The sequence below is a fragment of the Manis javanica genome, chromosome 4, assembly GCF_040802235.1.
Source record: "Manis javanica isolate MJ-LG chromosome 4, MJ_LKY, whole genome shotgun sequence".
NCBI lineage: Eukaryota > Metazoa > Chordata > Mammalia > Pholidota > Manidae > Manis > Manis javanica.
In genome coordinates this window covers 132,179,220-132,195,256 of record NC_133159.1, presented here as the reverse complement: position 1 = coordinate 132,195,256, position 16,037 = coordinate 132,179,220, and the positions used below count along the sequence as shown (strand labels likewise).

General features: G+C 40.9%; 1 protein-coding gene across 3 annotated transcripts in view; it reads right to left on the bottom strand.

The window, feature by feature from the left end:
• The window catches only part of ZZEF1 (zinc finger ZZ-type and EF-hand domain containing 1), a 137,561-nt gene that overhangs the window by 120,691 nt on the left and 833 nt on the right, over positions 1-16,037 (bottom strand). For all 3 annotated transcript variants that reach the window (XR_012130534.1, XM_073234989.1, XM_073234990.1), the window contains exon 2: positions 1,630-1,774. Coding sequence is in view for 2 of the 3 variants with exons in the window: in XM_073234989.1 (XP_073091090.1) it covers positions 1,630-1,774 (145 nt within the window). In the remaining variant the exon portion in view is untranslated. The remainder of the gene's footprint in view (positions 1-1,629; positions 1,775-16,037) is intronic.

The window sequence follows — 16,037 nt, the reverse complement described above, 5'->3', positions numbered from 1 at the left end:
CGACAGCTTTTCTTGGAGCTCAGGCATACTTGTAGATTTGGAGGGATTTTTGTTTAGCTTTCTAATGAATCATAACATACAGAACAACAAGTACCTATGTTATAATTGATGACCTCTCACCAACTGCGCACACCATGAAAGCAGTGCCCAGAGCAAGACCCCAGAAATCTGTGGGAGTTGCTTGTGAGGGTGAAGCAAACAGATTACTATCAAGCACAATGAAACTTCACATTAATTTTCAAGATAAAACATAAGGCTGAGAAATTCTGCACTCAAAGCAGCCCATTTTGATTCTGCTCCCTACACAAACTCTGGAGACACTAGTTTGATTTTTCTAAGACTCAAAATCCTATGCCATCTCTTGCCATCCTTTTACAGTTTTTCTTTTCTTAGCTGACTCCCACAATAGTACCCAAGCTGCACTGATCTGCTCAGAACTCATGTGAAAAAAGAGAATGATGCTTGTAACAGGAAAGCTGTTCCCACTGCTGAAACAAGCAGTACATGGGGTCAGGGTGCGGTCTCCCTTTTAAACACTAGGCCCCAGTACAAAAGATACAAACAGAACATCTTTCAGTCTGGGTTAGAAAGAGGACCTGGGAAACAAATCTCACCAGACAGGCAAGCTCGGCTTACCAGGATTCATACTAAGACTGTGAGAAAACAATTCTTTTAAGTTGGCTGTTGACAGAAAATTTTGAGTAGAAAGTCCTAAGTCATGACCCTCTGTGTCAGCACCTTGGGGTCTAGACCCTGAATTCTTCTCACCTAATCTCCCCCTCTCCCCATAATCACCCAGAGTAAGAGTACATTAAGTATTATCTATTGGTGGATTTCCTGGTCTCCACCCTTTCCTCTCCTCCCAAAACATTTGAGGTATCCAAATAAAGCTCCTGATGCTATCCATATGTTGGTAAGCAAAAGTGGGAGTGATATGTAAATGCCGAGACATGAGCTAGCTAAACATAATTCAAAGCATAATTTTTAATTGCCACGAGAGTAGGAAAAAAGTTAACATGCACAGGTTACTTTAAAGCTCTATAAAAATTACATATTCATTAATATACAGAAACCAACATTTGCTAGCTTGATACATCCCCAGCAGTAAGCCAGAGAAGATGTGGGCACACAGATTTACATTTATGCATCTATCAAATCTATTTTGCCTCTCCTGCTTCCCTAGTCAGCCTCTATGCTAAGCACACAGAACAGGAAAAGTTGTTGGATAAGATAAACTGAGATTAAAAGGATGATGTGCAAAGTTTTTTTCCTTTCAAACCCAATTGTTTTCTTGCTGGGGAAAAAAAGAGGGTAATTTAATTTTGATTCAGTCTTCTGAGCTCCCAAAAGAAACCATACGACACTACAGATGAAGTTTTTTCACATGCATAATTTAGAAGTATTGCTTAATTTTAAACTTTTTTTATTCTTAGTTAAGTTTCAGAGTAAAAGTTACCTAAAAAAAAAAGAAAAAAAACACTGGGTGCCTCCCATGTGCCAAAATGTGTGCTAAATGTGGGGACACACCAGAAATGAAAGAGAAGGTCCCTGCACCCATGGACCATCACAGGATGGTCTTGGCTTGAAGACAACGCTCTGCAGCCTTCCGCACTCAGATAAGAGCCTTACCCGGAACAAGAGAACAGGCTTGCAGTTGTCTGATGATGTGGCTCAGCTCCCCCTGCAGATTAGCTCCACTGGAATTCTTGAGGGCTTCCAACATGTTCTCAGCATCAACTGTACCATCACCCTCAGCATCAAACTGGGCAAAGGCCTACCAGGTGAGAGATGAAAGACAGTCAGGTCTGTTCCAAACCTGGAGCCACTTTGTTGTCATTGCAGGAAGAGTATCTATGTACATCATTCAAAGAACAAATAAATCCAGGACAGTAATTCACTGTGCTTTTGCAAAGGTATATGTATATATATAAGTATTACATGTATATGCAATTTTATCATTTCTTTCAAGAGAGTAATCTCCCTTGCCCCAAATAATTTCAGAAGGAAACAACCACAAAGAATTTTTTCACTAGTTACAAAATGCCAAATACAAAGCCATTATTAGAAAGAACTGGCTTAGAGTAGTGCCTCAGGTTTAGCTGGGTTTTACCTTTTACACGCTCTTCAGACACAAGAGCTAACTTGATTTACCTACTTTACAGCCCTGTTTTCACTAACCTTTAACCATAATCTCACTTGTTCCCTGCCCATGTTAGGCCATCTGGGGATCCACATACAACCTGGGATTTGATTTGACTCCTGCTCTGTCACTAACCAGCTATGAGAGTTGACACACATTTCTTTACCTCCATAAGCCTCAGCTTCTTGATCTGAAAGATGGAGCAAATCATACCAAACTCACAGGCTGCTAACTGGATTAAGTGACACTCAAAGAGTGAATACAGTGAAAGCACATTAGCAATGCAATGTATTCCCCTTTTCCTTTCTAACCTGCATTGTTACCTCTTGTGTACCTGACACCATTCTCTGGCATCCTATAATACTCTCTCCACTTACAAACTGTCCCCTCTCCCCAAATCTCAGTCCCTCCATCTTCGGTGGCTTCTTCCTACCTGCTGATACACTCACTCACAAATATCCCTCACCATGAAATATGTCAGGAGTCTTCTACTCTCTTTTCTGAGTGATCCTCCATTTTCCTTGGAATGCCAGCCCCTTTCCTTATAGCCCTCCTTCACGGAATATGGAAATGTCTCACTGAAGTTCATGACTGACACAAATGCCCCTATTTCATCACAGACCTCTGGAACAGTGCAGTATTTAATAGGAACCTATGCAAATTCCTGGGTTTGGGTCCAAAAACATGGATATAAATGCAAGGGTGGGAGACATAGTTTAAAAGCAACATGTGAAAGATCATAGCATACTTTTTTGCCTCTACTCAAGCTGACAAGATTAGCCACAGAAGTTAATAGGATCAAAGGCTACATTAATCAAGGTATAATGTTCAAAAGGAGAGAAAATATCATCCTGTTCTTTTCTGATTACACCCATCAGGAAACCTGAGTTTTGTTTGTAAACTCCATACCAAAAGGAAATGAGACGGAAGAGAACACAGGGGAAAAGCCATGATGGAGAGAAGACTAGAGCCTGCTCTCTGAGAACAGTTGGAGAACCATGGGATCTTTGGTGGGCAGAAAAGATGACTGGGAATAAGAGAATCCTTCTTTTCAAATATCTGATGGGCTGTCATGGAAGAAGCAGTTAGATTAAGGTCATCAGATGGAAGTTAGAGGGAAAAGCTCATCGCAATGACAGACGTGTCTGCTGTCGAGGTGGGGGAATGGGTTCATATAGATGGATTGGGGGTGTCTGCTGTTGGGGGGCATGCAGAGGAATTAGAGGGTGTCTGCTGTGAGTGGGGTACACAGATGGATTAGGAGGTGTCTGCTGTGGTGGGGCACAGATGGATTAGGAGGTGTATGCTGTTGGTGGGCATGCAGATGGATTAAGGGGTATCAGTATGGATGAGGGGGTGTCTGCAGTCAGTGGGGCATACAGATGGATTAGGAGGCTCTGGGAAGGAATGCCTGCCCCAGCCCTCAAGGCTTCACAGCAAGAGCTGAACAACCAGACATCAGGAGTGTTCAAAGAAGTCATACTGAACAAATGCATTTACCTCTGCTTTCCCCGAAATCCCTCTAAGACAATACTATAAAGGGGATTTTTTTTGTTAAAGCACAAAGAGAACAGGAGACGATGCAATAGAAATTTTGGAAGCTGGGAAGCAGAGGGATTAGGACTGCTGACTCAAGAAAGTGGAATCAAATCCTAAACTAGGACTAGGAAGAAAAAAAAAAGTGGAGAGGCAAGCTGCCTTACGCTGCAGGGCTCCAAGACTCAGGAGTTGGTAGCAGCAGATACTGCTGAAAGTGAAGGTAACTGGTGGAAAGCCTACTTTAGAAAGAAGTCAGAACTGACTGATTAAACGCTGATCTTAAAGAATCACTGGCTTTTTTGAGAGGAAAAGGTCAATACTGATATTGTGTTTCTTTTAAAGTGTTCTTATCTCTTAGAGATAACGAAATATTTATGGATGAAATGAAATATTTGTGGATGAAAAGGATCTGCTTCAAAATTTGGAGGAGAAAGTAGGTGGAATTTAGATGGAATAAAATTGGCCTTGAGTTAGCAATTGTTGACTAATAGACATGTGGCAGTTCATTCTACTCTTATCTCTACTTTCTTATGTTTAAAATTTTCCATTAAAAAACAACAGATCCCCAGGCCCCCAGTTCTCCCCCAATCTTGGCAGAAGTCTAGGGGGTTGACTCTCTGGAGACACTAGTACAGAGAATCTCTGGACCAAGAAATAGCAGACACAGATGAAAGTTTGAGTGCTACACAGAAAATGTTTACATACTAAAAGTTTAAGACTCAGCGTTCCCCTAGGGTTCTGGGAACACTGGCATCCAGTCTCTTACCCTCCAGGCAAGACTGGAAGAGTCTTCCCTGGGCCACCTGACCAGCCCAGGAGGACTGACCCAGAGATACCTGTACTGGAGAACTCCCATTGAAAGGGCCAGCCAGTTCATCTCACCGTGAGGCTCACCAGTCGGCAGGCCAGATGCACAGAGCATCTGCCTTTTTTAGTGCCCCTTCTCTAATGTGAGTGGACAGTCAGGATCTTTAGACCTTTGAGGAAGGGCTTAACGTGAAATACAGAAAATGCATCTTGGAGAAAAGGAAGGACTATGCAAGGAGAAGAAAATCTCAAAAGGATTATCATTAATACCTTCAAAGAAATATTCTAAAAGATGCTTTCAATTCTAGCTTTACTGAGGTATAATTCATAAAAATACCATAAAAACACCCTTTACAATTCAGTGGGTTTTAGTATACTTGGAGCTGTGTAGCCACCATTACCAGTAATCTAATAAAAAAGGATATTGTAATCATAAAAGAAGAACAGGATACTATTATTAAAACAGGCTATTCAGAAAATTTTGACAAGCTCTTGAAAATTAAAATATCATGGCAAAATGAAAACCTTAATATATTTTGGAGGATAAATCTCAACAGGTAGGAAGAGAAAGTTGGCTAAAATGCCCAGAAAGCAGAGCAAAAAGATATAATCTGATAGAACCTGGCAAAGAAAAGAGATGGACAATCAGAAGACCAGTGCAGAAGATCCAGTATTCAAATAACATGAGCTTCAGAAAAAGGAAACAGAAAATAGAGGGAAGGAAATCACAATCATTACGATTCAAGATAATTTCCCCACACTGAAGGACATGAGTTTTGGGGCTGAAGAAGCTGAATTTCCTACACAATGGATGAAAGCACACCATATGAAATTTACCACACTGAGAAGAAAGAGAAGTTCCTACTTTCAGTGAGAAAACAGTTTCCAGGTAAACGGTCAAGAATCAGAATGGAACTGATTTGACAGTTACATAGGAAATAAGCAATGGGAGCAGTGTCCTCAACATCTGGGGGTGCTGGAGGCAGGGATGGGGAAGTCTTTCTAACCCAGAACTCAATACTCAGCTGAACACCATCAACTGTTACACAGCAGAATAAAGACATTTGTACGCAAGCAAGGTTCTCAAAAAATGAACTACTTAACACTCCCTTTTGGAAAGCTATTAGATGTGATCACCAGGATGAAGGTACATGCCAAGAAAGAGTTGGAATGTGATCCAACCAAGAGAGCAAATGAATCCCAGGATGACGGAGATTCTAAGATGGCATCTGCACAGGAGACCCAGAGAAAATATCAAGCCCAGACTGCAGCAGGCCAGAAGGGCCTGGGAAACAGAACTTTGAGGGAAGGAAATGGATAGAATACCCATGTGAACATACTGAATGTCTGTGTTAGAAGAGAGTTAGACAACTGTCAGTGATATTAGTGATAAAAGACAAAAATATTAAGCAAAAGTACCGATTCAATTGTTAACTTTTTATAAAAAGTAAAATTTTATAAAAAATAAAAAGATGTATCAGGAAAAGTAACAGAATTTACATAATAATAATGATGTAAGCATCAAGAATGATCCAGACAAAACTGAGACAAGTCTGCTGAGAGGACAGAAGATGAGCAGGTCTGGGCAGGAACAGGAAGTTGAAAGAACTAGAGTCTTATCTTCTTTGGTGGGAATAAAATGGACACAGCCTAAAATGGAAAACTCATAATGAAGTAATATGAACATGCTATTTGGTGATAAATACTGAATTTATCATTGATAAATTGGAGATAAATACTGAAGAACCAGCTAAAGAGTTGAAAAGTGATTATTCTTGCGGGTGAGACATTGGGGTGGGAAGCAAGCGATCCTTGCTTTTTGTATAAGTCTCATGGACTCTATACTGTGAGTGATTAATAAAAATTAAAAAAAAATTTTTTAAGTGTCTACTTCAAGCATGGGATGGACTGGATGAGTAGTTTCAAAACTTTTTTCTTTTTAAACAGTTGTAATACTTCCTCCTCTCTAGATAAAATTTTATACACACTGAATATGTCAACCTTAAAAGGAGATTTCTGGGGTAGTTAGATAAATTTGAATATGGACTGGGTATTAGATTAAACAGAAATGAATTGACATGGAAAGGTGAAGACCTTTAGCTAAAAAAGTAGACTACAAAGGAATATTAGAGAATGACCTCATGAGAGTTTGAAAAAAAAAACAGCAAATATGCACTTACCACATTGGCATAAAAAAACATACATTTACATATATATGAATGTGCATGAAAATGATATGAAAGAGTAAATATCAAGATATTAGTAGCAATAATAGAGCAATCTACAGATGTTGCTTTTGTAATAATAAAGGGAATTCTTAAGTATTAAGAAATTTTAAGCACACCCTAATATACAGTAGAGCCGATGGGTGTGGAGGGAGGTAAAACAGAAGCAGAGCCAGTCTGCAAAGGCCCCACAGTGTGAAAACTACGGTAGCAGATAATACCTACTTCCCAACCTTTTCACATTATGGCACAGTGAGAAAAGAATAACATTCATAAGACTCAGGGTCTGAGGGGATTAGTACAGCTGTAACCTATTTAGTTGGGAATGCTGTACAATTTGAGAAACTCTGAATTAATATTTGAGCACTCACTAAATTCCAAGCTCTGTGCATTGTATCATGTATTCCTCATAACAAAAATAGTGCATATGATTAACCTCCCATTTTATAGCTGTACAGAGGTCAGACAGCTTGCCTGAGGTCACACAGCTAATATCTGATACAAGGCTCCAGAGCTCATGTTCTTCACCATGACACCATTCCTTCGTTTGACTAGATAACCCCTGTGGTTCCTTGAAGTCTGCAGACCAAGTGCTTAAACATCTCTGTTAGCACCATCTCTTTCTTCCATCTATAAAACTTGCCAGCAGCACCGTTTGCCCATGTTAATTCAGTGTCAACCTTAAAACCAAGACTTGCTCTTTCTAAATCCCAAAGTAGCACTCCAGTCTTACTCCCACCAAAACTTCCCCACTTCAAGCGCTACCTGCATCTCAAGTACTTCTGGTTCCCAACTTCCTACACAGCTCCTGCCACTTACTGCTGATAAAAATTCTATATAAGCAAGCAAATACATGTCTTACATATTTAAAAATTTTACTTTATATATAAAAATGGTGACATTTTTGCTATTTTTAACAGGCTCTAATAATCTATCAATAGTTAATGAATACGATAAAAAGAATTTTCAAACAAAAAACAGACACTTTGGGTGAAGAAGAAAAAATCAGAGCATTTCTAACAGCTTCATCTAATAAATATGTAATTTCCTAACACTCAGAAATTGTCCTTAAAGAAATGTACAGGTTTTAAAAATCTAAAACTTAACATCAGGTTTGGTTCACAGGACTTCACAGAACCCACTACACACTCATGCAACAGTAGCTGATAAGCAGCCATTACAGACCTGACCCCATGCTGGGCTCTGTGCACACTAAGATGAACAGGGCACAGTCACAGCCTTGTAGAAGACAGATCTGTAAACCAACAGCAGCAATGTGATAGGTGTAATATTTATAACAACGGAAGTAAAAGCATAAACAACTATAACAGCTAATATTTACTGAGCATATACTGGCACCAGGCAGATAGTTCTAAGCACCTCACCTGGATGGATCAATTCATATTTTCTACAACAACCCTAAAGGTATGCACTTCCCTTTTACTAGTGAGGGACAGAGAGGTTAAGTATTTTGTTCAAGGCCATATGGGTAAATGATGGAGCTTGGTTTTGAATCCTGGTATGATCTGGGACCTGACACTATCTACCACTAGGCCATGAGCTAACAGACACCGCAGAGGCCAGAAGCCAAGGAGGGAGGGGAAGGGGCATTTGGAGAAAATGTCCCTGGGAAAAAAACCTTGAACTGAGCATTAAATGAGTAACTAGGAATTCACAAGCATATGAAGACGGGAGGCCATCCTGGGTGAAGGGACAAGGTGTGAGCATAGATGGAGTGCATGGCAGACTGTGAGAACTATAACCTGCTTGGTATGGCTGGAAAGGAGGCAGACGCTGGAGACAAAGAGATGGACAGAGGTCAGAATAGAGTGGGCTTAGCCAATGAGGCTGGGGAGCTCGATCTGACAGTAAGGGTACCACGAAGCCACTGAAGCATATTAAGGCTGCAGGGGGCAGATCATCCCAGAGCTATGTGAGCTCTCATACTGGAATGGACCTACAAATCTCTTAAAATACGTGCCTTTGTACTGCCCTTCTCCAGAGTCTCTGTGACACATGTGATGGAGAGCTCACATCTTCTCACCAGTTCTGACAGCAACAACTCTCCTTAAATAATGAATGGAAATCTGCCTCCCTGATGTTACCACCCTGTGGGGCCTTTCAGAACACATGGCTCCCTCTGCCCCAAAACAGCGTGTAACTCACTGAAAACAGTGATCAAGTCCTCTGAGTTTCCCCAAACTCTCCATTCTGCCAACCAGTTCTCCATCTGGTATGGTTTTAATCTCAGTCTCCACCTGGTTGTCCCCTCTGGGATCCCTCCAGTTTGACAATAAATATCAGAGCAGTGCTTCTAAAGTTTCACTGGCTAAGCTCTTAGAAGAAATGCATTTTGTATCAGGACCCAGTACACACTTAAGTGATATAAGTTTTTTGAAACAATGTAGCACTTTTTCTTAACAGATAAGTGTACTCTAATGTTTTCTGTTCTATTCTACTTGGTTCCATTTTCTAATAAATTTCCAACCAACTAAAGGGACAGTTTGAAACTCATTGCCCTGGAATGTGGGGCTAAAAACTCAACTCAACACACTCGATCTAGTCTGAGTGCACAGTAAAGCACATCTATCCTCACCTCCCTACAAAGAGCGATGCCCCGTCTCCAAGGAGCCCCCATCATCTCCCTGTAGCAGCAACCTGATCAGTGTACTCTTCCTCCTCCTCTCTTACTCAGTCCATCCTAGCATACCCACTGCACGCCCCGCCATCCACATAGTAAGCATTCAGGCAGCACCCAAGTGCTGGCACTTTTTAGGCAGCGAGCCGGAGATAAGAAGAATAACACTGTCAAACTAAAAGTAAGTCTGGATTAGAGTGTGGTGCCAGACTGACCACCTACTCTCTGTGAGATCTGGGATAAGAGTCTTGGCCTCTCTAAATCTCAACTCCTTTGTCTGCCCGATTTTCATTTGCAGCTTGTGGTGAGGATCCAAAGGTTTCACAAACAAGGCTATACCTAGTAACCTGCAAAGAACTATTATTCCAATCTACTTAGAAGGCCATTATTGATCCACCTTGCAGACAAAAGATAGAAAAGAAGGCTGCTGACTGCAGATTTCATCCATTTGCCTTGCCAAGGGCAGATGGGACGGGGCTCAGACCCTTTCTGTTGAACCTCCTTACCCACTACTGCGATCAAGACCACAGTACGTATGTAAGAACGTGCCAAATCATCACAGACCAGAACTGTGGGCACAGACCAGCAGAATGCAATGCATCTGGCTTATATATAAAGGCTGCAAGCTGGCCCAACGTGGGAGAAACATGCTCTACTGGAATTCAAAAGATCTGGATCTGGTTCCAGTTCTGCCTCTTGTTGGCTAAAAGGGTCACCTAGACATTTAAGGCCTCAGTTTACTCATCTGTGAGACGGTCTTACAGTAGGCTGACTCCAGGCCCCAATTCTCAAGCTCAGCCTATAGAACAGTGGAATGGGTTGACTTATAAAGCAGCAAACTCACTGATACCATCAACAGGCTAAGTACCTGTCCACGATGTTACACAGAGGACCCCTTTGTGGGTGAAGGGAGGGATACAGGGTTCATGCAGTGGCTACGGAGGTCCAAGCTAACTCAGACTTTAGGCTAGGTGCCAAAGAAGAATCATTCCCCAAACTTGCCAAGCTCTCATCTACCTCACTGTCCTTTTCAACTGGAATATCTCTACTTTCTTTGCCTTGCAAATTTTTCCAGCCTCTCAAGTTTGGTGAAGGCTTTCCCAAACTCCATGCTACTGTTAGCTGCTTCTCTGCAGTCCTTGGAAGTGGAGAGGGCTTGGGATGGAGCAAAGGACTGAAGGGGGGAGAAAGGGGACAAAGAACAAAATGCCCACATATAATGGGAAAACTGGCTAGCTAACAAGCCCTGAGAAATAAGAGTGGAAAGGTACAGAGACCTGTCAGTTTACAATTTGATTCTAAAGGCAATGGAGAGCCAGTGAAGTTTCTAAAGCAATGTAGTACATGAAATTCAAGTGCTATTTTGTAAATTGGGAAAGGCAAAACAAGAGCTGTAACCTTGCCTCCACATCTCTTGGATGAAAATTTCTTCAAAAGGAGCCCATATCATCAGACCCCTCAATGGAGCAAAGCACACAGGGCCAAAATAACCTCCAGTTTACCCAGGCTCTTTCTCTTCTACATTGCCTCACCACCATCAACAGCCATCACTTAGTGTGCGGGAGTAGCGCAGGCAGGAGGCTGTGGGGGCCTTACAACCTAGTTGCAGAACAAGAGCAGACAGTGTGTCCTAAGTGCCAAACAACATCTACAAAACAGGAAACAAAGCCTCAAGGGTGGGGCTGAAAACACTAGTATACAGAAGCCATTTGAATCATGCCACAAGAAAGGCTTAGCCCTGACCAGGTGTCAGTGCCATGGCAGGGAATCTTGAAGAATTGAGAGAAGCAAGGTCCATGTGAAAGATGAGGCAGGGGTCCCAAAGGCTATGGCACAGGGCTTGCACAGGGGGACAGAGGTAAATGATGTCAGATAGTGAGACAGGCCAGCCTGGAGGCTCCAATCCATTCAGAGGAATCTGAATTTGATCCCTCAAGCATTGAGGAGCCCCAGCACGCTCCAAGCTGAGGGTAAGCAATGCTTGTAGTCTGTGCCATCTTTATGGTACACACACACATCTCTCATATTCTGTTTCTTGAAAGAGTAGAGAATTATATATGCATTATTTTATTTGCATAGTTCTTGGGCTCAGAGTCATTCTAAATCAGTTGATTAATACTTCTAACATGATAATGCCAAGATGCTATTATTTCTCCAAATTTCCTCTAAACCTAACAGTGATTAAGAGCCTTTTTAAGTTTTCACTAAAAGTATATTTTACTGTTTCTGCCAATGTCAAGAAATACCTTATTATTAAAAGGTTACAAAGTGAATGTAAAATATGGGGTTGGGGAATGAAGACTGCACCATTTTCCACCTGCTAAATCAAACTGAGGGCACTGCAGGGAAGAACATTCCCTGAGCACTGGCTCTGGGCCAGGACTGGGCCAAGACAATGAATAAATGGGTAAGAATGAGCCTCCCCTCAAGAGTTTACAACCCAATGAATTTCACAAAGTAGACACCAAAGCTCACATGGCAAATTAATAAAATAAGACCTTTTTATATTACATTCTCACCCTAACGCCATTGGCTACCATCCTCTGTTCAGCACTTTTGTTCTGCCCTTGAATCTACGTGATTTTCTGGAAGCACATCATATTAAGAGCACAAATATCAACCTCTTATCTCTGATGTCAAATAAGAATTTAATTTTAACTCTATTCCTCTCCTACATAGGAGTCAATTAAATATTATTCCCTGGGAACAAACCTAAAGAGTCCTTCTTCCTGGACCACACCCACTGTGAGAAAAGGTGTGCTGGACTATAAAATGATAATGTTTCAGACCTGGGTCCAAGGTACAACTCCAAGAACTTCTTTAGGACTCCACCTAAATCAACTAAGGTCACAGGATGGTGAAAGCATGATACCCGGGTGGACACGGATGGCAATGCAAATTAGGAACCCAAAGAATGGACACATAAAAGTTGGAAACTCTTGGCATCATAGTAGTAAATAATATATATACTAATGATAACCTGCTCTACTGTGCTGGTTCTCAAAAAACTAATGAAGGGAAATAACTCATCACTTTACATGCTACTATAAAGACATTTTATTACTTCACAAAAGCCCTTAAGCTTATATTACAATACCACAATACATTTTTCAGAAGCTTAGATGTACAATTAACTAAGAGAAATGTATACTTAATTCAAGTCAAAGGGCACACTTATTTTTAAAGTCTGCAGAATCAGCAAGTCAAAGGGCAGACTTATTTTTTAAAGTCTGCAGAATCAGACTTTAAAATCGACTTTAAAATTACAGAATTGAATGCATGGCTGATACTTTTTCCTAAGATAATGTTAATATAATTAACCCTTACTTATAAGGCAAGACAACCACAGTGAGATTAGCCCAATCATATTTTTAACCTTCGCTAAGCCTTCACTTTGAACCAGAACTGCTTTCTTCAAATATCCAGTGCTAGCCAGTAGAGATCATCAGATTTGAGTGCCAGCCCAAGCCCCAACAGCCCCCTCCCAAATCTAAATAAAAGTAAATAGGCTTCAAGAAAAATAAATGATGCTTTTTCTCCAGTTTGGATTACCCACACCAGGCTTTCCTTAGCATGAAGGGAAAAATTAAAGACCCACATTTGAGTTGTAGTGCCAAAACTTAATTTCCCATCTTACTTAAGTGAGCCCCTGAACCCTGCAGAGTCCTGGGGTTCCCTCAGTTTGGGGGCTGTTGATCCCAAGTGTGGTCGGTCTATGTTATCAGACACCATGTGTTTGAACACATTGTAGACAGTGAAGTGAGGTAATTACACAGCTGTGGAAGAATAATTCACGCACACCTCATGTGAGTTCTGTGTATGGACACTTCATACTCTGTGACACAGCTCTACACAGTCCCCGGGATTTTTATACAAATAGGAACTCACAACATTTTACAGACCACCAAGTCTTATTGCTGTGCTAATGAGGTCTTCATGTTTACTTTGCTTCCATAGCAGGAAGGTACAACCGTCACAGCTTTTACTTCCCATGTATTTGTTTAGTTACAGTGGCGGAATGACCTCCGATTTGACTATGCTAGACAGTCCATGGACTACCCCTAAGGAATTTAAGCTCTTAAAGAGTACCTTTTTCACTCTTGGGAAAAGAAGAAACAACTTATCAATGTGCAATAAGATGACTTTATCTCACGCAGTCTTCTCTCCTAAGCTCCAGACTCACATAACCAACTGTCTAAGAGATATCTCCACTTAGCTGCCTCAAGGACCCAATAAACTCAACATGGCCAAATCAAACTCATCTTCACCCTCTCTCTCCACATCTTCCCGAAAATGCTTCCTTTCTCAATAAATGGCACTATCATCTTTCCAATTGCTCAAGTCAGTATGTTGGAGTCAACCTTGATCCCATTCTCCTTCTAATCCTCTACCCACACCTAAGTCTCAAGATTTATTTATTCTACTTCCTACATAGCTCTTGAAATTGTCCACTTCATACCATTTTAGCTGTCACCACCCTAGCCTAAACCACCCTCTTACCTGGATAACATAATAGACTCCTAACTTATCTGCTTGGATCCACTCTGGCCCTTCCCCAATTGGTTCTTCAAAGGCAGCCATAACCATCACATCACAGCACCATGCTCTACTCTTTCCAGATTCCTATTTAACAGAAGCTACAAAGGACTGCCATGATCTGGTCCCTATTTATCTAGCCTGTTCTCCTCTTCCTGCATATTATGATCTAGCCACATGAGACAAAGACTGCTAATTGTAACTCAGTATCTATTCTCCTTTTCCTCAGTAATTAAATCCTGATTCTTAGTCCAGTACATGACTATGAAATAAGGATTTTTCTCCCAGCCTCCCTTGCAGCTAAGTGTGGCTATGTGACTGGGTTTTGGCCAATGGAGTGTGAGCCACGCCCTTCAGAAAGAAGGCATGGCTTTCTCCCTCCCTTTCTGCTTCCAGCTAGTTGGAATGTGGACAGTGCTGGCTGAAAGAATCATCTGGTTCACTAAGTCGAAGGTGCCTGTGGAGGATGACAACACAAGACAGATGAAGCCAGGTCCCTAACAGCTCTAAGACTGTCATATCAACCCTAGACTGCCTACCTGGACATTTATGTAAGAAGCTTCTTTATCGTTTAAACCTCTGATGCACTGGATTTTCTGTCCCTTGAAGTAGTTTTGCCTAACCCCACTATATCATACCATTCTTTCAGAATATCCATTCTCTGGACTTTGGACTTGTGCAAGTGATTCTCTCTGCCTGAAACACTGCTAACACCTGCTCCTCACCTGCTTTCATCCTTCAAATCTGAGCTGAAATGTTACTTTCTCACATAATTCTTCCTTGACTCCCTAGATAAGGTTAAATACTCTTGCTGTTTTTTACCTTACACTTTCCCTTGGGTAACACTCACCACACCCATAATTGCTGGGTTACTATGAATCTCTTTCAGTACTACATACTCTTTAAGAGCAAGTTTCAGTTTCATCTACTGTCCTCCAAGTACTTGGCTCTCAGTATATGCTCAACAAATATTTGCTCAATGAATGAATGAATGAATGCCACAGCCCTTGAGTGATTTCTGGGTCATGCCTCAAGATTTCTTGCCCTTACATTACAGGACTCCTGTAAACTCGACCTGTAGCCCCATTCCTGTCAGAGACTCTCACAATGAGAACACTATTGCTCTCCATTGTCTTTTGGACAATTCTGAAATGTGTCAACTCCTTCAAGAGATCAGCACCACTTTTTGGCACCATTTCATTTTCTCATAATGCACTTAGGACTAGAGTGGAGTATTAGGTGTAGTCTTGGAATTTAAAAAAAAAATGGAGGCCCTTCATTGACTAATATGACCACATTTTCCAGAGTTGGGATGCCTTACAGGTTATTTTTTAAAGGAAAAGATAAGAAACATACAAACCAATTATCTGAATTCTGGTCATGTACAAGAGAATATTCTTAGAATATCTGAAAAGCCTTTGGTTTTCAGTGTATATCACTTTTTAATAGCATTACAGGTATGTGTCAACTCATTGCTTTATGTACTCATCCTTCATTGACACTGAAGATTCTGCACAGCTTCACCGTTTTCAAAAATTAAGCATCTTTTTGTTATAACATGGAAGAGTTAAAGAAATAGGGTTCCAAGAAGGAGGTAGTGGGACATAAAACAAACAAAATCAAGAGATCCAAATGACAGTTTCAGTTTTTCCAATGACTCACTGGGTAACCCTGAATCAGTTCTCTTCTTAACTCTAAAATGAAGTGTACAGTATAGGTAATTCCTAAGAGACCTTCCAAGGAAAATATTTTGTTGCTCTATCAATTTGCTGTTAATGATTTAACAAAGATGTTAGTGATTATGCCAAAAACTGTATAATTAAAATATTCACAGGAAGCCTGGCATCTGTATACCAGTTTTAGATACTATGGAGGTTTAAATGAGTCTAAATTATGGATCTTAGAGTCAAGGATCTAAAAACAAACATGTATTTTGGAAAAGCTAGCTTTGCGTGATAACACTGGCTTTTAGTTTGTGAGTTTTTCCAGTATATGTTATTCTCCTCCCACATTTATTAGGCGCTCACGCTTGATTTAGAAGGTGCTCTGCAAAAACCCACTGGTCAATAAAAGAGAACGGATTTCCCGGCCACTCCCTTGATCCCTACACCTCCTTTCTCTTCAACAGTTCCAGAGGTTGATAAGAAAGCTC